Raw genomic sequence first — 24,959 nt, forward strand, 5'->3', positions numbered from 1 at the left:
CCCTAACCCTAACCCTAACCCTAACCCTAACCCTAACCCTAACCCTAACCCTAACCCTAACCCCCGAGCTTACGTCTATAGTAGAGACGCGTTAATTTTAAAGTAAGCGTACTTAGTTAATATAATTCTAGTAGAAGAAAGAGCGTAAGTAAGTAGATATAGAGGTAGTGTACTATAAAAAGATAAAGTAGGTACCTAAGACGTAATTTAGTAAGAAGGTAGATAGAAAAGTAAAGATATTAAGTAGTAAAACGTAATAAAAGAAGGTAGAGCTAGCGCGCTCTAGAGCTAGAGAAATAATATTCTAGATTAGCTAGCTGCTAACACTAAGTATAATAGAGTACATATAGCTATAGAGGCACTAAATTTAATACTAGAAGCGCCTATTTTAAGTACTTAATTTAGTAACTAATTCTAACTATAGATACTTAATTTTAGCTTTAATTTAAGTCTAAAATTTAGCTATAGGTATTAAAATTTAGCTATAGGTATTAGATTTAGCTGTAAAGGCGCTCTTTTTTAGCTATAGAGGCACTAATCTCTAGCTATAAAGGCGCCTATTTTAAGTACTTAATTTAGTAACTAATTCTAACTATAAACGCCTAATTTTAGCCTTAATTTAAGTCTAAAATTTAGCTATAGGTATTAAAATTTAGCTATAAGCGCTAAATTCTAGCTATATATAGGCTATACTAGCAGCGAGCGCAGTAATTACGTAAAGAACTTTAAAATTTAGCTCTAAACTTCTCTACTCTATAACTTTACAACGCAAGTAGCTATTAATAAGCTAAGTATAGTGTTAAATTCGCGCAGTAATTCTGCACAAAATAGCCTACTTAGATTTTATCTAGGCTCTTAGGTAGTAAAGTTTAAAAGCCTTAGAGCTACTGCTTTAGAGCTACCCTCTATTTCTTATTAGTGCTTATCGCTCTTACTAAAATCTACTTAGAGCTAGTAGCTCTAAGCACGTTCTCTAGAGTAGAGATAGTTAATATCTTATACTACTTTAGTTTCGCTAGCTACTTCTATGTTAGAAGCTAAGTAAAGCGCCTTTCTACGCGCTCGTTTCTCTACCTATTTTAGAATTTTCTTATTCTATAGTAACTATAAAATTACCGCTACTAATAACTTTTTATTATTATTAACTTTCTTTTAGTACTTCTTTTAAGTATAGTCTAAGAACTTCTAGAACATATTTATATATGCCTAACCTAACTAAGTGCACTTAGCGCACTTTAAATAAGAATCTAGTATAATAAGATAAATAACTTCTTTAAGAAAATAATAGTTATAAGAAGCTTTAGTAGAATAGTTAGCTTAAGTAATTTTAGAGCTAAGACGTAAGTAATATTAGTAGAAAGAAAATATAATAACTACCTTACTTATAACGCAGACTAAGCCTTAGTTATTAATAGAATAATAAATTAGTTACGTAATTCGAGAACAAATCTATAGAGAAGAAGAATAGTATTATAATCTAACCTAAGAGATACTCTAAAGGTTAGCGTAATTACTTTAAAGAATTATACATTATAGTTATAGAATTATAGTATAGAACTACGCTATAGTTACGTAACTACTTATCTATAAGTAAGATAACGCTAGACCTATATAAGGCGCTTATTAATAAGTATAAGTAGTTAAGCTAATAACTAGTAAGATATATTATTACTTATCTATAATTACTTATACGCTTATTTATAAGTATAACTCTTATTAAGTATATAGCTTAGGCACTAAACTCTTATAGCTTAGTATATTTAACTTTATATAAGACTTTAGCATTTAATCTAAGAATTATACTTCTTTCTTAACTCTCTATAATATTATATTATTCTACTAAACGTACTATTACACTCTTATACTATTATATTAATCTTCTAATCGTGCTAGTACACTAACTTATTCTACCTTACTTACTTACTCTCTAAGAACTAACTCTTAGATTATCTTAGAATAATCTTTACACTTATAATAACCTACTACTATAGCTAGCTACTAATACTATAATGTTAACGTAGATGCGTATTAAGATTTTATAGCGCAGTTGTGTACTACTTATAGATAAGCGTTCTATACTTATATAGATAGTATATTATATTCTTAATTACGTTAAGTAATATAGATAGGTTATATAGGCAGCGCGCAGTTATTATAGTAGTTAATATTTCTTAGGCAGCTAGCGTATTAGGTAGTTACGTAATCTATAAGAACTCTATATTTTCTATAGCTTAATATAACGCGCAATAGTAGATAATTATTAGTATTATTACCTAAAAGATATATTCTAATAGCAAAAAGTTAATCTATAGTGTAAAAATAATAGAATTTAAATAGTAATACCTATAAGAATACTAAATAAGAATACTCTTAGATTCTACTATTCTAGATTAGTAAGCTCTAACGCTTAGCCTAGTTTAGCGCAAGAATATATATTCTTATTACCTTATATAGATTAGGCGCAGCGTTAGATTCGCGCTATAATTCTAATTAAAATAGTATAGCTAGAATCTTTCTATAGTAGCTATGCGGCTGCAGTTACATAAGAAATACTAAAACTAACTCTCTAACTTTACGCTTATATAACTCTTTATTCTAACTAGCTACAGATAATCTAAGAGTAGATTTAGAATTGCACAGCAATTCTGTATAAAATAGTCTCTTTAGAATATCTAATATTATATTAGATAGCTGCTAGCAGCGGCTTAGAGCTAGGCTCTTAGTTCTACTCTTTATTTCTTATTAGTTCTTATTAGTACTACTAAAAATCGCTTAGAGCTAGTAGCTCTAAGCACGTTCTCTAGAGTAGGCCTAGCAGCTCTAAGATATTCTCTAAGGTAGATTATAGAGTCTACACTAATTATATTATATCTTAGACTATATATAATATTTTTACTTCTATTTTAACTTTTTTACTCTTATCTTATATTATAAATATTATATCTTATAGTATATATAGATTAACGTAATATATTATATTAAGTTACTACTATAAGTAGAGCTATCTTAAGTTTTAATATTTCTACCTCTATTTATAGTAGTAACCTAACGTAATATATTATATTAATCTACTATAGTAGAGCTAAAACGCTAATACGCTGTGCTTATAGTAATAATTACTATAATTACGTTCTACACCTAATTAGATAACTGCTTCTAATCTACTAATTAGCAGCTACGCTTTTGTCTAGTGCGAGTCGAGTACATACAGCCCTGCAAGTAGGGCAATTACCTACAAAGCGATGCGATCGCGAAAGAGCCTTCCCGCGTTGCGAGAAAAGATACCGACACGCTCGGAATCGCCCACAAACCGCGACGTCTTAATACCTATAAGCGAAGGCGCATACGTGAAGATCGGCGCGTACGGATAATCTGTACCGAACAAGAGGTTCGATGCCGGTATGTCGTACGCGAGAAGACCACCAACTTGGTGGAAGTACGTTGGGCCAGCGGAATCCCAGTAGAAGCGCGTCTGCAAAGCGGCTAGGGTACGGTCGTAGATCGCGGGGAACGACTTCAACAGGCGGTCCGCGACAGACGGGAATGCGCCACCGACGTGCGGGATGATGTAGTTGATGTTTGTGAAGTTGAGAATGGTCTGCGTGACGGCGAGGTCTTGGATTACGCGCGCGGTTTCGAAGTAGAACTCGATGTTGCCAGTCGGGTACGTCGTTGGGTTCGCTTCGACTAGTGAGCCATCCACGCGCAAGTACGGCGTGGTGGGATGGATGTATATGATCTGGTCGGTCCCGCGCGCATTCATAGCTTGGAAGAAGGGCGTGAAGGCAGAGTCACCAAGGTATCGACCTTCGAAGTTGGAGTACAGCGCGATACCTGCGGCTTCAAGCGTTTCGAGAGCGTACATGGCTTCAGCGATAGCATCTTGGGTATATGGCAGTGGCACGACGGCGTAGAACGAGAAGTGCTTGGGGTAGACTCGCGCATACGCTGCGGATTGCTCATTGATCAGCCGAGCAAGCGCGATTGTCGCTTCTCGATTCCCGGGATACACGTTTGCGCCGGGCGAGGAGAATGCTACGACTGAATGCGAGATGCCTTGGCTCGCCATGAAGTTGAGATGTCCGCTGATGTTCCAGAATGGTGTCGGATTCCCGCCGGCTGTCGGAGCGATTGCGCGATACCAGTCGGGGACGCAATGCGCTATGAAGCTCCATCAGCTCAAGTACCACATGATAGAGAAGGAAAGGCGTACTATGAACATCGATGATGATGGTGTCATTCGAGCTCTTGAGCTGTGGCAGTCCTTGCGCCTGCCCATCGAGGTATGTTGACGCGATGCTGTCAAGAGCGGAACTGAGGTTGAAGCCAGGTATTGCGTCGAGGTTGATGGAGTCTGGACGCGAAGAGTCAGTTACGTCGCGACGTCATCTGCAGGTGCGTTGTGAATACCAGCGGTGGCGCGTTCCTGGATGGACTGGACGATTCCGTCATGCGTTGGCCACCCATGAACACAGGCGGAGAAGGAAGTCGTCCAGATCAAAGCGACGAGAGATCTCCTGTACGTCTTCATCTTCGCGAAGTGAGAGACGAAAGTGTCGTTGCAGAAGCAGGCATGCGTGGCACCTCTACTTATGTAATGCGCATCGCTGCGACGGGGTACGCCGTCAGTACTCCGAAAGGGGAAAGTCTTCAAAGGCCTCATAGTCTTTGACCCATTTGCGACACCGCGCCAGCGATGCGTAAGCAACGCCACTGCACGTCAGCACGGGAGCGGGTAAAGAGGCAGCTAAGGCCAGATCCAGTTCCCAAGGCCGGGACATAAGTTCGATCAATCGGTATTCTGCTGTGCGACTGGATATTGTCTGGTCTGTAGTTAAGATGCGCATACCGAGCCTCTCAATTAAAAGACCTAACACAAGGAGATGGTGACGTTGAAGGCATGATAAGAGCGCGCAGCGACAAAAGAAATCAATAAAACTACAGATCGATGGCTGGTCCGCATGCACGACACGCTATTGCGACAGGCGTTATGTGGCTATTCGGGGTTGAGATTGGTGTTTGTGGGATAGTTGGAGGAGCGCGTCCGCCCTCGGGATGTGGGCACGAAGCGGGCGCACTAGCGTGGCATCTGGACCCTTCAGGATCTCTGAGCTCGCTGACCACACGCGCGCAACCGTCAATGTGATCTCGTCATGCGCATCGCCAGATTATGTTCCCTTGTATATCAGCCTCGAAAAGCCGTCGGTTGTGACCATAGATGTTGTGCGCTCACGAGAGGAATCTAGTAGATTATGCTCTACCTGAATGCAAATGTCACGATTAGAGTAGCACTAACATTCTTTTCTTTCCAGCACCGTTCGTTTTACTCCACGAGCACCTTCCCATGCTTATTTACAACCCTCATCCCGTCCAGCTTCCCATCAACCTCCACCTCCCCAACCACACCATCCTCATCCCACCCAAAGTCCACAACCCCACCGCCTCTCAACCTTAACCCCTTCACACTCCCGCCGCCCCAACTCTTCGGTATCGCAGGCCCCAAAACCACAGTCCTCTCCCTCATATCACCCGCAGCCAGCGGCATATCCGCAACAAGCATACTCAACACCGCGCCTCCAAACCCAAAGTTCGCATCGATTTGAAACGGAACCCTATCCCCATCATACATACTCAACCCATTACCCGCAAAGTTCTGCTCAATCGCATATCTGAGTTCGTAATACGCCTCGTCCGTTTCGTTGAGGCGAGCCCAGCAAGCGGCGCGCCATACCTTCGCCCATCCAGCATTTGCTTGGTTGAGGGCCTCACCGTTACCGTTGCCACGGCTGTACAGTTTCTGGCGAACGGCGTCTTGGACTGCGGTGTCGGTGTAGCCGTCGAGGAAGGAGGAGATTGAGTAGCCGGGGTACCAGCCGACTAGTTCGGAAAGATGGCGGTGGGTGTCGTTAATGAATTCTAGGCCGTAGGGTGCCTCGGGTAACTTCCATTCTTTGATCTGGCCCCAGGAACCGATTGCGAAGCCTTTGTCGAGCCGTTGGAGCGAATTGGTGATGTTGGTGATGAATGCGCTGTCGCTCTCATTGACGGTGGGGGCAGTGGAAAGGACGGCATCGAAGACCTGATGAATGAGCTGCTGGTAGTGCGCGCATCCGAATGTTGTCGGGCCATGCTCAGGGCTGTTGCATGGGTTCACAACCAACGAGCCGTCGTTGTTGAACCGATCTTCTTGCAGCTGGCTGAGCCAGAATTCGGCAACACCCTTCATCAGCGGGTAGCCCTGATCACGCAACCAAGCTTCGTCGCGCGAGTAGTCCCAATGGTCGAAGACATGCTGCATCATCCAAGCTGCAGAAAGCGGATAATTCGCCCACTCAGCTCCACTCTTCATTCCCGTGTGGCCGAAGATGTTCATCTCGTTGTGAACCACCCAACCAGGTGCGCCATATAGCAGCTCGGCGGTCTCGCTGCCGCGTGGAACCCAGTTGTCAGACATGTAGTCCCATAGTGGTGATTGAAGGTCCGTCAGACCAGTCTGATCGGCGGTCCAGTGGTTCATCTGGATGTTGATGTTGGAATGATAGTCTGCCGACCAAGCGGGTTCAAGGCTTTCGGCCCATCGTCCTTGAAGGTTCGGGGGAAGAGAGCCTGGTCGCGAGCTGGCGATGAAGAGATATCGTGAATAGTCGAAGAGCAGGCTCTCGAGGTATGGGTCGCCGGCTGTGATGTTGGCGTTGTAACGTGTGACGAGCTCGGATGTGGGTACTTGAGATGAGTTGAAAGGATCGGGAAGAGATAGCGTGAAGCGGTCAGTGAGAGAAGTGAAGTCCTCCATGTGACGCCCTTGTAGATCCGACAAAGGTCTGGCGGCGGCGGCGAGAGTCGTGGACTCAACGAACAGGCCTGGATCTTCGCCACGGAAGGAGTAATCGTACTCCGCTGTTCCCTTCTTTGCGTCGTAGTTCGTTTCAGCGCCGACTACTATCGTGATACTGTTCGTACCGTTGCGCGAGGAGACCATCAAAGACTTGGCTTCACCATCACATACAACTTCGATGCCGGTGTTGTATGCAACTCGTGCCATCGCGTCGTATCGCATACCTTCAGGTGGGCCAAGCTGCGTCAGAGCGCTCATTCTCAGATGCGATGAACCCGTCGCATCACGACCGACGCATGTAATGTTGCGCAACTCCGGCTCAATGAGTGTATTGTCCAGTGTCACTTCCAGCGCTGGCAACTGACTTGACGAGCGAACCGAATAGACGCAGACTTGATCTGGGAACGAGCAGAACGTTTCGGTCTCGACAAGGCTACCGTTCACGCTGAATGCCGTGGTGTGGACGCCATTGCTCAGGTCCAATGTCCGCATATAGTCGGTAATATCGGAACCTGCTATCAACGGCATTGACACACTTAAGTTTCCTAGCACTTGGTACGAGCCATACGAAGCGTCTAAGCCCAGCAGTTCCGTCACGTTTCCAGTTCCATTGGTGAAGATCCAGTCCCGGATACCAGGTAATGCTGCTGCTTTGGAAGAGGTCGGATTACCGCCTGTGTAGTTCTATATGATGTGTTAGTATGGATATCAGGTCGAGTGACAAGATTGAGTTAGACAGGCTCACAGATGCATTGAAAGGACCTCCGGACCACAATGTATCCAAGTTCAGGGTGAGTGTCTCATCACCGGGTGGACCAATTGGCATGGCACCAAGACGTCCATTTCCGAGAGGATATGTTGTACGGATGATGTCGCTACCATTTGCGGGAACCGTGGACCATATTAATTTCGCATTTGAGGAGTCAATCAAACCATAGATCGCCGGAAGCCATTGAAACCGTGATAATCGCATTCTTTATTCTGTTGACAAGCTGGTCGTGAATTGATTTGATCATGATTGCAATGTGCGCTCCGCCGTGGTTTTGTTGTATGTTGGCGATCCATGTGACGTTGTGCAGCGGGCTTGAATCTTTTCCGGGGTTAGTTGCGGGGAAGAGGAGTATGCGCATGGCGATCGCTATAAAGATCCTCCGTCAACGACTTTCTTGGAGTTGTTCTTCCGGTGGGATATTTGGGACATCCAGAACTAGCAACTCTCGCGCGAAAGAGGCCGAGCATTGAACTATACATCATGCATCGCTGATAGGTCAATTACGTCGGGTCCAGATTCCGCATCAGCTACGACCGAGGAACATGGACAACACTGTAGAGGAATCGATACGTCGTCATCATCTTCTGCATCGTTCGTATGTCTACGCCTCAGGTTGGTCGAAGCATGCAAGGTCAGTATACCCAGCTGGGAGATGAGCAGCCTCGTGGAAAGGCGCTTCAGATGGACTCGAAGCTGGACAAATGGCGCGTCGCTGTCGACGCTCAGCAGTATGACGCAATTCGCGCGCTTAGTCAATAAGACTCTCTTGGGATGAGATGCGACAATAAAGCGCGTCGTTGTTGCGATGGACTGCCTTGGTGGTTACTGCGAACTGGCGGCAGCGGGTAATGATGTCTTCGTCAGGGCAGGCAGCCAATCGGCGTTTGGATTGGCCGGCACCGCGCTAACATTCGCGGACCCTCATGTCACGATATGGCAGCAGCCCGCCAACCCCAATTGCGAGTCGACAGCCCAAGATGAGGACGCCGTACACCTGCCGACAGTGCCTCTCGGCCCTGAAGACGCCGCGCTCCCATTTACGGCCGTCGCAAAGCCTCCGCCCGCTCGCGCCCCAGGTCTCGTCGCAACGCAGTCACTCGACCAAAAGTGCAGCACCGCCAAAGCTTGCCCTGCCCAAGCGCAGCCTCTCGACAACGCCGGCCCGGGCTTTCGAGAAGCCGTTCGAGCCGTATGAATACATCGATCCCGAGGGCCATCGGCGGAAGCTGGTCCTGACCGAGGACAACCTCTTCAATTCCTTCTCCGGCTCGCCAATACCTGAAATACGGAAGCGTGCTGCTTTCATGCGCCAGCATGCTTACTGTCCACACCCCTCACATCAGCCGACGCGTCCGGCGAACAACCCCATGGACCTTGAGGCGCGTAAGTCCTCGGAGACCGGCGCCCCGCCCGCCCATGTCGACTTCGAGTGCCCAGACTGTGGCATACCGGTGTACTGCTGCGAGGAGCATTGGGCGGATGATTACGAGGCACATTTGGAGGTCTGCGACGTTCTGAAGCAGATTAACGAGGACGATCACGATCTGCGAAGTGGGCGCTTCTTCAAGGAGTTCCAGTTCGCGGAGCCCCAGATGGAAGAGATTCTGGTCAACATGACGAGCTGGGACACGTACATGTACACGCGAGACTTCGATGCGCTGAACGAGGACCGGGAGATGCGCCAGGCGACAAAGCTGTTGACATACCCAATCACCATCGCTAGTGTATTGAACGAGCTGAGCCCCTACAACATCCGGAAGAACGGGCGAATGACGCCGGAGGGACTGAAGAGCTTCAGCGGTACGTTCCCATCACTCGCATAGCATTGATGATACTGACACGCCCCCAGCCCTTCGCCACACCCTCCACCCACCCCGCACCGGCGGCGGCGACACCTGGAAGAACGCGCGCCTCGCTCCCCCCTCGGTCCGCCTCTTCATCCTCGGCGCCCGCGCAGAATCCTCGCTACCCCGCGAAACCTGGATGCAACTCTCCTACCTCTTCCACCGCGTACAATTCTCCCTCAACTTCATCGGGCCGGAGAGCATGGCGAACCGCGAGAAGGAGCTGCCCCTTCCCGAGCGCACGCCTCTAAACCCGTTCGGCGCCGTCGTCGAAGACCGCATCAGCAACTCTCTCAAGATCAGTACCTTCGTCGAGTACTACCACAACATCCACAAGACGGGGTACTTTTACCCCTACGACCCCTACTTCGATTGCTTCGTCGTTTTCCACCCTGGGTTCGGCAATCCGGCCTCCGCGCACGAGTGGGAGGAGACGCTACCCCTCCTCCTCGAGACCAAGGTTCCTATCATTGCGACCGGATACAGCCCGTGGGACATGCAGCAGGATGTCGACTTCCTCAAGAACAGGTTTGGGAATGAGATGGACATGTTGCTCGAGCCCGGCGAGAACTTGTTCAGGAGTCTGAGATGGGACCTCAATGATCTGGACCCGCATGATGTTACGTGCAGTAACTGGGGCGTGTACTCTTTCCGTGGTAAGAGGTATGAGACTACGAAGAAGGAGGATGATGAAGAGGTGCACAGTGATCGTACGGCATAAAAGTGTGCTTGGGATGGTATGTAGATATATGTACAGTATTGTGTATCGCGCTCCAGCCGGACCTTGTGGATGGATACGTGCTGCTAATCCATACTGGCATATTGCATCCATGCTAAGGCAGTATCGTTCGCCTTTGATTCGACGTATCGCGCGGCGCAATCATGCAAGGTTTATTTGGAGGACTGCACGCCATCCAAGGGTACAACAAGTGTATGACGTACCCCGCGCGCGGCACAGAATGTGTGTCGGGTCAGCGTCGCACAAAACATCCCACTTTTACCGCAATCTCACCACATTTTGAGCTTGCGATTTAACATAGTCACTTACTCTGGGTCTCAACTGTAATGCGAACCGATCATTAACACCATACCAGATTGCTCACCATGCCACGAAGAGTTGAAACCAAAGTCGTCGACACCGCAGAATCTGTCGCCAGCCTAGTAGACTGGCTAGTGAGAATTCACAATGATCGGGAGGATGATGACTTCTCTAGCCTTCTCTACCAGCCAGCCATTTACATCGATCTCGAAGGCGTGAACTTGTGTCGCCACGGTTCAATTTCCATCTTCACCTTGATGGTCGATATTGGTATGCCGGTGCAGCGTGTCTATCTTATCGACATCCACGTCCTGGCCGCTAAGGCGTTCACAACCCCAGGGACTGAATCGAGAACTACGCTCAAGGACATCCTAGAGGACAAAGACATATTCAAGGTCTTCTTTGATGTTCGCAACGACTCCGACGCATTATTCGCGCACTACGGCATCGCCCTGCAGGGTATAGATGACATACAGCTCATGGAGAGCGCAACGAGGGAAACTACAGCATCGAGAAAATACCTGAGTGGGTTGTCCAAGTGTGTTGAAAAGAATATGATCATGTGGTTTGGCCCGGGGCAGGATCTCAAAGAATGGAAGGAAGCGAAGGAACAGGGCGAACGGCTTTTCAATCCTCAACAAGGCGGGACCTACGAAGTCTTCAACGAACGCCCGATCCCAGACGCTATCATGACATATTGCGCTGGTGATGTCCGATGTCTGCGAGAGGTGCATTACAACATAAATAGAGGTCGCGCATACGTGTGGCGCGACCTTTACCGCGACGCGACAAAAGCGCGGGTCGCGTCCACACATGCACCAGACTATCAGCCTCACGGCCAGCACAAAGCATTGGCGCCATGGACGGATGAGCAAAACAAAGTGCTGGACAGTATGAACTACAAGCCGCCGGCTCGTGACTACTTCGATGACTTTGACGATTACGATCCTGATGAAGAAGATGACTGGGATATCAGGGATTATAACGACTACGAGGACTGGACGAGAGCACCGTGGCAGGGTCCGCCTTCTTGAAATACTGCGGTGTTAGGCAGCGCATTACATCGAGTTTTAGTTGCCGTCGTTGTCAATGAAAAGAAGCCTAAATTATCCTTTGCAGCTGGTCAACTACGGGTCATAAGGCTGGTTTTCGTGGAACAAGTAGCGCATTGTTTGTTGGCCCCGGCAAGGCCGAGAGGTATCGGCACTCGCGGTAATGTACATGTCGTGGGTTGGGTTTGCTGTAATGCAACATCGCGAATTGATTGTGCATGCAATTCACACGCGTAGACTATCTAGTTGGAGTGTGGCAGTACGCGAGTGGTTCACCCCGCTTCTATACTGAAGGACCAGAGGGTAGCTACCAAACTTCGACATCGCGGTTGCGACTTGATCCACGTTCAGTTTGGTTATGCTACTGCTGCTGTCTACACCTACAAAAGCGGAAGTCCATCGCTTCTTCTGCTTCTTTCCTGATACAGTCTTACTATACAAGGTCCTAATTGTCCTATCAAAGCCTACCGGACTCGAATATCGCGATGTCGACCGCAAGCTTCTCATCGTTAATACCCAAGCCAAATTACCACACAGATGAACCACAACCGCCCAATCCCCAAAATGTACGCGTCTCCGCCACCGCACCTTCCTCCGACTCCAACACTAACGTCCCAGTCGCGACCCCAAATCTCGCGCCTAACTCACGCCGTTAGCAAGTCATTATTCGCGACCTACAACTGTCTTTCCAAAAAATTCTCCCGCAGCGAAACTAAGCAAACACTCAAGCGCTTTCGAGACCAAATGCACAGACCGTGGAGGAGACAAAAGGACGCACTACCGCTCTGCCCGGACTGCGGCGCTATGACGTTTGCCGAGTGGGAGAAAAGGAGCTGCTTGAGTTCGTTTGATATACGCAGACATCGAGATAAGACATTGCCGGAAACAGCAGGATAGTGAAGATACAACAGGGTCTGGTGGAAGAGGACCGCGCGATGATAGCATCAACGTTAGCAACTTCGGCGACCTGCCCGACGCTCTTCAATCCGCAGGGCGGTGCGCGCGCGAAGACGTCAGCCAACGCGCTGTAATAAAACGACATCTCGATGGGAAAGAAAGGCCAGAAAAACGAAGCCGTCTCCGCCACATTGTATGTCAGCATTGGAAAGATCGCGTCAACTACACACGCCGCTCGGCTAGCCGTTTTGACGCCGGAGATAAAGCCATTCACGGTCGCTAGGAGGCACGCATGGAGCGAAGACAAGAGTTCGAACGCGAGGAGCGGCGAACGAAGATGGGAATGAAGAAGAAAGAGTGTTGAAAGTGTTGGGGAAACAGAGACTATCCCACGCGCTCGCCAGCTAGGTCATCGGTCCGACCCCACATTGCTCGCTTCTCCGCACGTCCCTCGCAGTCCCCGCGCATGCGTACGACAGCATCCGAAGGCTGCACTGGAAGATCGGAATCAATTCCAGTGATTCCTTGGCAACATTGGGATAGTCTCGGGCTCCCTAGAGCGTTGAGATGTCGATTCGACTATCTGGACTGTCTGCCTTTGTAGCATATAAATAGTTGAATTGACGGAGCTCTTACAGTTACATCACGCCCAAGTGCAGCACATAACTTCAGTCTAGCAGAATGCTTTATCTTGTTTCCATCTTTCTCTTCTTCGCGTCCATCGGCTTGATCGCTGACTACATCCACATACTATGGCGTCGCCGTTACCTTCCCCCGGGCCCATTTCCATTCCCCATCGTTGGCAATCACTTCCAAACGCCATCGTACAAGCCATGGATCACATGGGAGAAATGGGCCCAGCACTACGGTTCACCCATGATGACGCTCTGGATCGGACGGCAACCCCGCATCATATTGAGCGATGCATGGGTCGCGAGCGACTTGCTCGAGAAGAGATCCGACATCTTCTCGAGCAGACCGCGTATCATCGCCATGGGCGATGCAATCAACGCGACGAACACGAATCAAACTACGTTGCCGTATGGAGATCGATGGAGGAAACATAGGAAGCTCATGGTATGTGACTTTGGCTTGTCCTAGTTGCTGCAGAACGAGCTGATACCCGTATAGCATATGGCCGTTGGCTCTCAAGCCGTGCGCAAATACCGTACATTCCAGGCGCATGAGTCCGCGGTCTTAATCCGCGACTTCCTTCTTGAGCCGCACGACTTCGAGCTCTCCATCGAGCGCTACTCCGTATCAATCACCTCGATTGTCGGCTGGGGTCGACGCATAGATCGCAAGAACGACTACGTTGCTCAACAGGCTCTCAAATTGATGGAAGCCGTTAACTATATCGTTCCGGGTATCTATCTCATGGAAGCCATCCCGTTCCTGATGCATTTGCCCGCTTGGCTGTACGCGTTGCCAAGTCAGATGCGACTGGGTGCTGGTATACTGTCGCGCTACTTCTATTTGCTTACGCAGGAAGGCGCCGAAGCGAAAGAAGATAACTTTGGGAAGCATGTCATGGCGTCTCAACAAGCCAGTGGCATGACAGATCTTGAGGTTGCGAGCATAATGGGCAATTTGATCGGTGGTGGGGTGGACACGACTAGCAGCACTATGCTTTCTTGCATATTAGCCATGGCGCGCTTTCCGGATGTACAAGCAAAAGTCCATGCTGAGTTTGATGCAGTTGTTGGTCATGATCGCTCACCGAACTGGGATGACATTGATTCGAATGCGCTTCCATATTTGACTGCGGTGGTACGTCACAAGGACAACAAACGTCAGATTCACTGCTTACATGCCACAGGTCAAAGAAACCCTCCGATGGAGAACCGTGACTATCCTCGCAGGAATCCCCCACGCCAACACCGTCGATTTCGATTACAAAGGCTACCACTTCCCAGCCGGCACCAACTTCACAGGCAACATGTGGGCCATCCACAGACATCCGCGCGACTTTCCCGACCCGGACAGATTTATGCCCGAGAGATTTCTCGAAGGCGAAGGCAGCGCGAAACAGCCCTATCCGAACAAGTACGGCATGAACCCCTTCGGATGGGGACGTAGGCAGTGCAGCGGTCAGCCGCTTGCCGAGCAAGGACTGCTTTACTCGCTTGCGCGCATGATTTGGGCTTTTGAGATTTTGCCGGGTTCGGATGAGAATGTAAGTGTGTTCCTCAATACACCCACGTGGACCATTCATGTTTGCGCCGCTGACACATTGCGACAGCAACAGGAAGTCGACTTGGACATCTTCGCATACACCGACAGCGAAAACATGCGCCCAGAGCCTTTCGGTGTGCGATTCATTCCTCGCTCGGACGCGATCAAAAAGCTGCTCTTGGACGAGGCTGCAGAAGCGCGTGAGGCGCTGAGGCCCTACGACAGGGAGACTAGAGTGATGATGGAGGATGCTGTGAATAATCCGGCGAAGCTTTGATAGCGGCGGAGCAATGTCTAGCTGCCGGTTTGGAATAACATGAACACATTTGAACCACCTTCGCTGGGGCGTTTGAGATCGAATTACACCTGCATAAAAAGTACTTTTGTGCATGAAACGTCCAATTGTTAGCTTACACAACGATAAGCCACATCACACAAGCGTAATCACTCTCTCTTCTGCTGAATGATGCACCCTCATGACCTGACCAGACGCGCGGAAGCCTTCAAAGTTGATAAGACCGACTCTTCGGTATTGTGCCGTAGCGCTGTCGCACGATTCAAGAAATAAGGCTTCGACACCGTCTAAGTCCTCAGTATCCCAGCGCTGGTCGATACCAATAGTTTCCTCTTCTTCATTGCTATTCTGGCCCTGCTTGTCTCTGCATCGATAGGGTTTCCAATCTCCTTGGACTTTCTGGACTGCTTTCGGTGGATGCATTGGTGGAGAACGACTATGTGACCATAGCGTGGTTTCTCAAACTTCCATATGGGCCCGTCTTCAGACAACTCAACCCCTGGCCCTGGAAACCCTCTGACCGATGTGATAGGGAGTGTGTCTTCATTTCCCTCCAGAAATTCGAGCTGTGCGCGACCCAAGAATTTTGGATATCGCTTTTCCGCAACGACTGCATCTCTCAAGGGCTGTTGACCCATGATACTCGCCCGCACTGGTCTGCACTTGAGCCTCATAAGGGCACGATTCAACCGCCCGTCGGCTTGTGCCCCCACATCAAGTTCGACGATAGCAACCTCAAAAGTCCTGTCTGGATGGCCTCGATGATACTTGAATAACAGGCTCATGTTCGTCTTAGCATCCATACAGGCCCAACTCCACGTAGGCGCTCTCCACTCTGCAGGTGTACGACTCGAGGAGTAGGGGCGAACACTCTCGGTCCAACCAAGCTCTTCAATGATGCGACCAAGCCAGAGGCCCGCGATGAGCTGATCACCGGTGGCCTGGTTGATCCAACTGGCGATGCCCTGAATAGCAACAAGCTTATCAGCACCATACGTGAGGGCGGATCTTGAATACTGATCTCGAAATGTGAGCCAGGCATGATATGTATTGTCGTCTAGCTTCTTAGTCTGAGCAGACCCAGACGATGAGCAATGCGATGAATTGTCCGTGTCTTCGTACATTATTCTTCGAACACGACGTTTTAGTGCGGTAGCGTCCCAACGCCAAAAGGATCTTGCCCAAGGCGGGAGATGCTGAGGATATGTCTCACAAGCGAGGCACTCGTTGCATTCCCAGAACACTTGCGTACGAGTGAAGTGCATAAGCCGGGGTGAAAGCTGTCTCTCCTGACTAACCCAAGCTCTTTTGTTAAGTGGCGCACGTTCCACGCATCTCTCGGCTACGTTTTGGACATCGATGAGGTAGGCTCCAGTCAGGGCAAGCTTGGCGGAGCTGCTCCTGAATCCCCAAACTTCTGGATCGATATCGAATTCAATGCGCTTCGGCTGCAATATCTCTGGACACCTGTCATAGAAAAGGCCGCCACTACTATCATTCGCGGCGGTGGCTGCGATAGTGCAAGCTGAGTTTGCATAAATGTCTCCCATTCGACGAGATTCTGATGCCCAATCGCTTTTGTCGTCTTGGAAAATGCATCTACACAGGTAAGCTCAAGCAGATCGGGTCGAGGCTGGCTACAAACAGCGAATCAATCCATATATACGCAATTTGAAGGCGTCGCGTGAGTGAGATCACGTCCTGATATGTCTTCGGTAACGTCGTCAACTCGATGCCTGCCATTAACTGAGAGCGCGTCTCTTTGGTAAGAGCATACAGATTGATGCCTCCCCAACAATGTGAGAGACATGCATATTCTTGATCATGCAGTGATGTAGTAGCATGCAGTGCCACTGGGCCGTCTAGCTCCGTTCCAACGTATAAAAGTCTTTTAGGGTAGACGAGTGCTGTGTGACGTTTCGAGTGATTACGTGTCTCGTGTGTCCTGCGGCAGTCTTCAAGCTTTTTACTAATAAAGTCCATCACGGGTTCTGATCGAGTGCTTGGGGGAAGACCTTTCGAAATGGCGTACGTGTCTGTTACTAAGGATATCGTTAGCAATTACCGTATGGCAATGGGACCCGTACTTACTTGACCAAGGGATCAATACCAAGTTCGCGCTTCCAGAAGACAGAGACTTTTCAGGGCTATGGACATGAAAGTTCAAAATTACATGATCTTCATCCTTGTCGTACCTGAATTGCCCCATCATCTTTGTCCATGGTGCCAAATCAAGTGCGGATCCCGCATTCGAAGCATAGTGATGCGTCAGGCTGCAAATTGCACATGGTAACCGTAGTGCCTCTGCAAGTGACTGGTGATTGTCGTGATGTTCGAATTGAATAACGTTCTCATCTTCCGTGATGATTGACAACTGTCCGCGAAGGAAACGACTGCATGGCTGACAATACAAATTGTCCATCATGATATATGCAAACGTAGAAGGTCAGCGGATGTCTGCCGTTTGGAGACGAGTACAGATGGAAAGGTGCTGATGTTCGGTGGGTGCCCCCGCATGACATCACAAGGATAGGCAATTTGGAAAGCGCAGTCGGGTCCATGGGTGCACGCCTGACGCGACTGTGCCACATGGGGACTCTCTTCATTGGCCCGCACGACCTTCTTCCGTGAAAGAACCGCCGCCGTGCCGCCCGAACGCGGACCGCGGTAGTATGTTCCCCGTCTGTTGATGTAGGTCGCACAACGCGTGCAGGTGCTACCGATGCATTTGATCGTGAGTTCCGACTGTTGTATTTGTGTCTCTGAAATAACAACAGTGGAATCGGGCGAACTACTGTCTTCGGTCAAGCTGACTGCGCGCAGTCTTTTTGGTCCAGATTATGAGAAGGCACAAGCATGCTTTAAAAAAGCTGTGAGGGACGGTCGCGCGTCTTGATCGTATGGTATTGGAAGTGCTACCGTCGCAAGACGAACTTGGTGGGGTGCGGCCTGTCGAATCGGTCATTAATTCCATGTCGGCAAAAGGCAGCCATATGTAGGCAAAGGGATGCGGGTCCAGTCCACCACTCTTGAACGAGTTCCTGAGGCCGTCTGCGAGTTTCGATCTAGTCCCTATGTACCTCCCACCTCCTCTCAACCGTAATAGCATGCTTCGAATCAGCCACCCTCTGCTCCCCATCATGTTTATAAACCGATGAAACGCGCACAACCTGACAAGTCTTGACCGGCTGCAATTCAATCTGCGAAGAAGCATCATTGTTATCCACCAACTCCGAGAACGTAGCCATCGGATCATCGTGTCTCCTGCTCCCTTTCTTCGAGAAGAGACTAGTCTTCTTGCTACTGTCGTAGTCGAAACTGGATCGCGTGGCGTTATTTGAGTTGCTGAACAAAGGTCGCATGAGGGGAATGCATGCCAGGACGATTGCGACGGCGGGCTCGAGGCCGGAGAGGAGCGTGGCGAGTACACCGGTGTATGTCATATCCATGAAGTCGAGACCGGGCAGAAGCGTTTGGCGATATATGGTGATGGCCCAGGTCCTGCGCGACGCGTCAGCATGAATTCAGCACGACTCCTTGGGCGGAAGCGTGGACTCACCCAACTCCAATGCTGAGTAGAGCCATCGCAGCCAACTTCCTGCGCCAAGCCAGATGCAACTTGTACAAGTATGGCATTGGTAATAGGATCATCACGGCGTCTGTGATGAGATTGATGACACCCATTGCGAAGTAGAAGTTGGGTTGACTACCGCAAGTTCCGGGCAAGTTGAAGTTCCAGTTCTTCGCCAGCGGCCGGCATATCGCAAGAGCTGCGATCACGTCGGCGATGTTCCAGGTTATGATGACAGCGCCGAGGATACGGGCCCATTGCACCATGGAATCCATTGGTATCAGTGTCGTGTACATCGAGAGGACAGACAGTTTGCTGAAGCACACGGTCGCATTCCACAGTATCGCAAAGGACATGATTCCCTATGACATTGCATGTTAGAGCTGGCAAATGCGAGAGAAACGTCAGAGTTCTTACCTTGAAGAAGAACGTTGCTGTGTCAGGCCCAAAGCGCTGATAGATATCAAGGGTATGGAAGCCAAAGCCGCCGTAGGTAACTAGCGAAATACAACAAGCGTGGAGTGCAGTATTGCATACCTGGCAGATCTATTAGCATAGGAATGTTTCGCTTCCCAGTCTTGACCTACTAAGGCGGCAAGAATGCAATAATCGCTGTAATCGATTCGATTGGCGATCCTTTTGGCTGCCAGTCGCAGACCCACAGCGACAATGACCATCAAGATAGAGATGGAGGAAGTCACGAGGATGCCGACTTGTTGCCCATTCTCGATGGGAATCGTATCTGTCATTGCAATGGGTTCGCGTAGTGAGGTTGTGACGTGGAAATGCCCGAGCGGCGTGTGGACTCGTTCGAAACAGACGCAGCTGGACCCGACAACGGGAAACGTATGATGAAAAGAAAGTCATGTACAGCGTTCTTTACGCCTGTATGCACAGACCTGAACTCAGAGTGTAGTGTTCCGAAGGAAGCGCTTCCTAGCCGTTATCTGAGATTAGCATCGTCAGAACGGACGTTCTCACATTGACCCAATGACTACGGCCTGACGATCAACATCCAACAGCGGCATGCGATATCCTAGCGACCAATGCGGGTGATATCGCATAGTCTGCCCCTGCATGTTACGTATACACAGGAGGACCGTTGCCGCTTAGTGGTGATCCCGTGGGGGCCTATGTAGTTTCCACGATTGAAGCGCGACATTCGAAAAGAACGGTGGTCGACTTCTTCACACACTCCCTACAACAATCTTCTGGTCGCCCATGCATTGCAGCTGCGACGCATATCCGATGTCCCGAACTTGCTTGCCCAATGTTGGATGATATGTGTTTGGCGAATAGCGCAGGAAACTGCCCCTCCATGAGCGGTGTTACGGGAAACACATTGGCGGCGCGATCCTCTTGTGTGCGAAGGATCGTATCCCCTGTACATTGCTATGTGAAATCACATCGGAATCGCTCTAGGCCCCACACTTTGCGTGCCCCCACTTCCTGTTCGGTAGCTGGTTGGGAACCGCGCCGCATTGCCAAGCCAGCGCGGATGCGGACGACACGCATCGTCGGCTGTTTGTAGCCTGCGGCACGGTTTCGCGAAGGTCGAATAGGTAGTATTCAGCGAGCTTGGAGTAACGTAGGCGTCGTAAAACGAATGGAGTGTCGTCTTTGCAATGTGGAATAACATCGCTCGGCTGGACCCTGAGGGAGGAGTTGTACTCAGGTATGGAGGCCGTGGATGCCGACTCCCGCAAACGTCTAGGTCGAACTGCAATGGAAGCGTTAGTCGCGCCAACTCCTGCAGCTACCGAATCCTCCGTAAAACGGCTCGGAGAAATGATAGGAACAAGCAAGTACTCCTTCTTTGAGCATAGGAGTAGCTACTATGGGCGCAAAGTGGAGAGCATCGTGCCCCAGTACTGAACGCGGATGGAAGGTGTCGCGCATGCATATAGGCAAAATCGTGTTCAGACGTGCAGCTCCCTGTCGGATATAATGCATCATTGTTCCCAAACCTGCCACAGACCATTACCCGATACTAATAGTCGACACCATGGGTTCCATTTCGCAGGATGAGCGCAAAGTCGCCATCATCACCGGTGGCACGGTTCGTCACATCGCATTACCGCAGTTGATTCGAGCTTGCTGACAGATCCCAACAGAGTGGAATCGGTTCCTGGCTAGCAGCACGGTTACAGGCGAGAGGCTACCGTGTCGCGATCTGCGGTCGACGAGAAAGCGAAGGCAAAGAAGTCGCTACATCAATCGATGCGACAGGAGATTCGGTCATCTTTGTCCAATGCGACGTCAGCTCATACGCCTCGCAAACCAACCTCTTCCAAACTACCTGGAACAGATGGGGCCGTCTGGACGTTTTGATCGCGAACGCGGGCTTTCCTGATCGTGGCTCCGTGTTCAACCTCAACCGCCGCGATGCGCCCATCGACGACTTGCCTCCAGAACCAGACACTAGCTGTACAGACGTCGTGGTGAAAGGACGAATGTACGGTACGACGCTGGCAACACACTACATGCGCCACAACCCAGGGGGTAAAGGTGGCAAGATCATCATCACAGGGAGCATGCTGGGCATCTATCCATGCCACAGCTTCCCAGAGTATTGCTCGGCTGAAGCAGCGACAGCAATGTGGACGAAGACAACCGGGCCTGTTCTATTGGCGAAAGACAACATCTCCATCAACTGCCTGATGCTCGGTCCGATCGAAACTCCCGTCATGCCTGGCTTTAGCAAAGCCTTTCACCCCGAACACATGATGCTTCAATCGACCCTCTTCGACGGTTATGATCTATTTCTTGATGACGAGAAGAACCAGAGGACAGGGCAGGTTGTCGAGATAGCGCACGACAGACTGGTAGAATGGGGACATCCGGGTTACAAGAACGGAGCTTTCTCGAAGCGTAGTGAGGCTGTCTTCGAGCCATGGTTTGCTATGGTGCACGGAGAGAAGAGCGGCTTGCCCGGTACGATCCACGACTGGCCGAACCGGGGCAACAAGATCATCGCTGTGACAGGCGCGACAGGAAGCCAAGGTGGCGGAGTAGTCAACATCATGAACAAGACGCCCGGATGGACAGTCAGGGCGATCACTCGAAACCCAAACAGCGATGCGGCGAAGAAGCTGGCAACGGAGGGAATTGAGGTTGTGAAAGCCGATTTCGAAGACGAGGGATCGTTGCGAGCCGCCTTCCATGGTGCAAATGCCGTCTTTGCGGTCACAAATTGGTGGGAAGCGCTCTTCCGGGGCAAAAGCCAGCACGAATGTGGCGAGATCGAAGAGCAACATGGCATGAACCTCGCTCGGGCTGCCGCGGCCACACGTTCCGTCGAACACTACATTTGGTCGACTTGTCCAAGCGCGAAGCGTCGGTTCTGGGGCAAGATGGAAGCGCCGCACATGGATTACAAGGCGAACGTGGACGCGCGCATCAAGGCCGAGTTGCCGCAACTTGCTGCCATTACGACTTACCTGTACTTCGGGTACTATCCGCAGAACATGGCTTTCTTCCCACTCTGCAAGCCCTACGAATACGTGTGTCTGGCCGAATCCTTTTTGTATGAATGCCTTTGACTAACGTCTGACATAGCCCGGTACCGGTAAATACATCCAAGCGATGCCCACGAAGCCAGACGCCAAAGTCCTTGTAGCCGGCGATATGACAGTCAACCCCGGCATCTGGGTCCGCCAAGTCCTTGCCACTGGCGGCAAGGCTTATGGTAGATACGCGAATGTCGCGCTCGAGAAGATGACATACCAGGAGATGGTCGATGTGTGGTCGGAAGTCACCGGCAAGAGCTGTGTCTTTGCTGAGCTCAGTATGGAGACGGCGGCCAAGCTTTACGGCGATGTGGGCAATGAACTGGCGCTCCAGTTCAAGTATGGCGAGGCTTGCGATCCTTGGGAGGTCACAGAGGAGTTTGTGAGCCCAGAGGAGCTGGGCATAAATGCTGGGGAGGTCGTTGGGTTCAGGGGCACGATCGAAGGCCTCCACGCAGGCGGATGCTGGGCTTGATATCAAAGCCAGACTCCCGGGATATCTCAGTAGCGTAATCCAGGCGTCATGTTTCTAGTATCAAGGATTCGGTATATCAAATGGTGGATGCGACGGAGGTTCTCGGGTGCCAACGGGCTGCTCTAGGCATGCGTCAGCTTGATCATATATGGGGCTGGTGATGCGAAATACAGTAACCATTCAGTAGTGACCGCGGCCCGCTGGTCATGAGATGACGCTTTCGTCATGGAAGTTGAGAAATCGGGGTGTCGCGTCTGGGGCGGCAGCTATGTAGAGGAAAGGAGGCTGAAGAACCTCGACCGTTCGTGGGATCTTAGCCTAAGCGGGTTCGTCATGACTGGAAGCCGTTGCGTACGTCAGTCCGCGAGCTAAGGTCGTGAGCGACGCATGGGATCGTATCCAGGTAAGGTGTGGTGGTACGGTCTTCAGCGTTGGGTGCGATGGCGGCGGGCCCCGTCGGGGTTCCCGTTCCCGCGACCCGCCAACGCCGCCACATGCCTACCCGTAAAACACGCGACGCGCAAACACGTGCAACCACCATGTCATCACCAGTTGACTACCATGCACGAATCTGCCTCTAGAATTTATCTCGCCTAATGGCATCTCCTCCAGAACTAGGATAAGTAACGTATCTATCAGGTGCCATAGTGTCACGCCTGCCGCACGACCTCGGGAGGTTTGATGTATTCACGGCATGAACATTCTATAAACGATCACAGCCTGCACAGCTTCTTCACGAGCAATGGTACGAACAAAGAGTCTTTTCAAGATGACGCGCTTCCAATAGAATGATAATGACAGTAACTTTCAGTCTTGGTTGGATCTGACGAGCAGCCTCCCAGTCGCATCAAAGCGCATCTGCATGCACGAAGTTTGGCTCGTGTAGACCCGGCTTACGATCTCCCTCGGATGCATGCCAGGATTCTGGCGCTGACCATGTTTTTTGGTCCGCGACAGTAGCTTCCGGGACGCCTGAACGGTGATGAGTGTTGGTAGGCTCCGCAACCAGCACCTGCACAAGTTTTCCTGTCTGCAGCTCAACCTGCGCATCGACGTCCTTGCTGTCAAACCAGGATGGCGGGTGGAGCAATCGAGGAAGCTTAGCAGCCGCCTTTTTCTTTCGTTTCCCCAGATGCGTCCCTGCATTGAGATTATCCTCGTAGTGGCGTACGTTTGGTGGCCTACGAGTCTCGCTTCTCGAAAAGAGAGGACGCATGAGCGGTATGCAAGCCACTACTATCATAACTGCGGTCTCCAGGCCACTCAGTATCATAGCGAAGACCATGTCCGGATATCGCTCGTATTTTGTCCATTCTAGACGCCACATGATCTTCTGACGGTAGATGGTGATACCCCACGTCCTAGGGCTCGTGTCAGCACATTGTAGCCGATGAAAGTCCGTCTCGTATACGTACACTATACCCATCCCCAACAAGATAACTGCGACCAGCTTTCGACGCCATGACATTCGTAAACGGATTAGATACGGCATCGGAAGTGCAATGATGACTGCGTCTATTAGCAAATTTAGTAAGCCCATGATGAAATACAGCAAAGGCTGGTCATGACATTTGCTTGGGCTCGTCCATGCTAATTCGAATGGTCTGCAAATTGATAACACCGCGATCAGATCCGCTCCTGTCCAGATAGCAATGATTGCACCCAAATAGCGAGTGATCTTGAGCATGGACGCGTTGGGTATGATTGTGGCGTACATGAGCAGGACCGAGATCTTAGACAGGCAGGCAGTGATTTGCCAAGTGATGACCATAATCAAGGTGCCTTTCGACAGAACATATCTAACCTCGATGCCGTAACGCACTACTATGGTTCTGAGGTCGAGACCAAAGCCTGCGTAGAGGGCGAGGTATATGTTGTTGGCGCTGAGTGCTGTATTGAACACCTAAATCAAGTCAGATCAGCCCCTCTGCTTTGCGTCATGATTTCAGTATCTGGATACCATGCATCTGAATATGCTGTTAAAAAAGAAAACAAGTATGCAATACCAAGGCCCCAATAATGCAATAGTCGCTGCCGTCGAATCGTTTGCGAACGTACTTGGCAACAAGTCGTAAGATGACCGCAATAGTAGATATTGCGATCGAGCTGGCGGACAAAGCGATTATCCAGACCTGCAGTCCAGCCTCGATTGGATGCATCATATTGAACAAACAAACCGCCTCGCTAATGTGGGTGATTCAACAAGACAGCAAGGATGAAGAGATAGCTCCTTCGAGACATGGTGGGGACCTCAAGTAAAGACTGCGTAACTTCATGAACGCCACCCTGTCGACGGTGTAGCAGTTCGCATAGTCATACTTTTGCACCCTTCCAAAGGACACAAGCCACTCGAGCCTGCCGAACGGTGAGCGATCGACCCTTTCAAAGGGAGGATATATGGAGAGATTATTCGATGTCGGGATTGGAGATCTCCAAAGGGATTTCTGTACAGCGTAAAGATCAAGCTAGTGTATTGCGCAACGATAACCTAAGCG

General features: G+C 49.9%; 7 protein-coding genes across 7 annotated transcripts; 4 read left to right on the top strand and 3 right to left on the bottom strand.

The window, feature by feature from the left end:
* Positions 1 to 3,232: 3,232 nt before the first annotated feature.
* On the bottom strand, positions 3,233 to 4,192 carry J4E93_010849 (uncharacterized protein; the record flags this gene model as incomplete). Its single annotated transcript, XM_049348725.1, has 2 exons — positions 3,233 to 4,085; positions 4,188 to 4,192. The coding sequence occupies 2 exons, from the start codon at positions 4,190 to 4,192 to the stop codon at positions 3,233 to 3,235; spliced, it is 858 nt and encodes a 285-aa protein (XP_049194066.1).
* A 1,131-nt stretch (positions 4,193 to 5,323) lies between these two features.
* J4E93_010850 (uncharacterized protein) lies at positions 5,324 to 7,661 on the bottom strand (the record flags this gene model as incomplete). The annotated part of the gene is made up of 2 exons (XM_049348726.1): positions 5,324 to 7,519; positions 7,581 to 7,661. 2 exons carry the CDS (start codon positions 7,659 to 7,661, stop codon positions 5,324 to 5,326), a joined length of 2,277 nt encoding a protein of 758 aa, XP_049194067.1.
* A 923-nt stretch (positions 7,662 to 8,584) lies between these two features.
* On the top strand, positions 8,585 to 10,172 carry J4E93_010851 (uncharacterized protein; the record flags this gene model as incomplete). Its single annotated transcript, XM_049348727.1, has 2 exons — positions 8,585 to 9,407; positions 9,457 to 10,172. The coding sequence occupies 2 exons, from the start codon at positions 8,585 to 8,587 to the stop codon at positions 10,170 to 10,172; spliced, it is 1,539 nt and encodes a 512-aa protein (XP_049194068.1).
* Positions 10,173 to 10,555: 383 nt separating this feature from the next.
* On the top strand, positions 10,556 to 11,524 carry J4E93_010852 (uncharacterized protein; the record flags this gene model as incomplete). The annotated part of the gene is made up of 1 exon (XM_049348728.1): positions 10,556 to 11,524. One exon carries the CDS (start codon positions 10,556 to 10,558, stop codon positions 11,522 to 11,524), a length of 969 nt encoding a protein of 322 aa, XP_049194069.1.
* Positions 11,525 to 13,315: 1,791 nt separating this feature from the next.
* On the top strand, positions 13,316 to 14,891 carry J4E93_010853 (uncharacterized protein; the record flags this gene model as incomplete). Its single annotated transcript, XM_049348729.1, has 4 exons — positions 13,316 to 13,516; positions 13,571 to 14,209; positions 14,259 to 14,615; positions 14,682 to 14,891. 4 exons carry the CDS (start codon positions 13,316 to 13,318, stop codon positions 14,889 to 14,891), a joined length of 1,407 nt encoding a protein of 468 aa, XP_049194070.1.
* Positions 14,892 to 17,974: 3,083 nt separating this feature from the next.
* J4E93_010854 (uncharacterized protein) lies at positions 17,975 to 18,755 on the bottom strand (the record flags this gene model as incomplete). The annotated part of the gene is made up of 2 exons (XM_049348730.1): positions 17,975 to 18,410; positions 18,469 to 18,755. The coding sequence occupies 2 exons, from the start codon at positions 18,753 to 18,755 to the stop codon at positions 17,975 to 17,977; spliced, it is 723 nt and encodes a 240-aa protein (XP_049194071.1).
* A 1,730-nt stretch (positions 18,756 to 20,485) lies between these two features.
* Positions 20,486 to 22,464, top strand: J4E93_010855 (uncharacterized protein; the record flags this gene model as incomplete). The annotated part of the gene is made up of 3 exons (XM_049348731.1): positions 20,486 to 20,539; positions 20,595 to 21,983; positions 22,039 to 22,464. 3 exons carry the CDS (start codon positions 20,486 to 20,488, stop codon positions 22,462 to 22,464), a joined length of 1,869 nt encoding a protein of 622 aa, XP_049194072.1.
* Positions 22,465 to 24,959: the final 2,495 nt, after the last annotated feature.

This window comes from Alternaria ventricosa, assembly GCF_023758065.1.
Source record: "Alternaria ventricosa strain BMP 2768 chromosome Unknown scaffold_37, whole genome shotgun sequence".
Lineage (NCBI taxonomy): Eukaryota > Fungi > Ascomycota > Dothideomycetes > Pleosporales > Pleosporaceae > Alternaria > Alternaria ventricosa.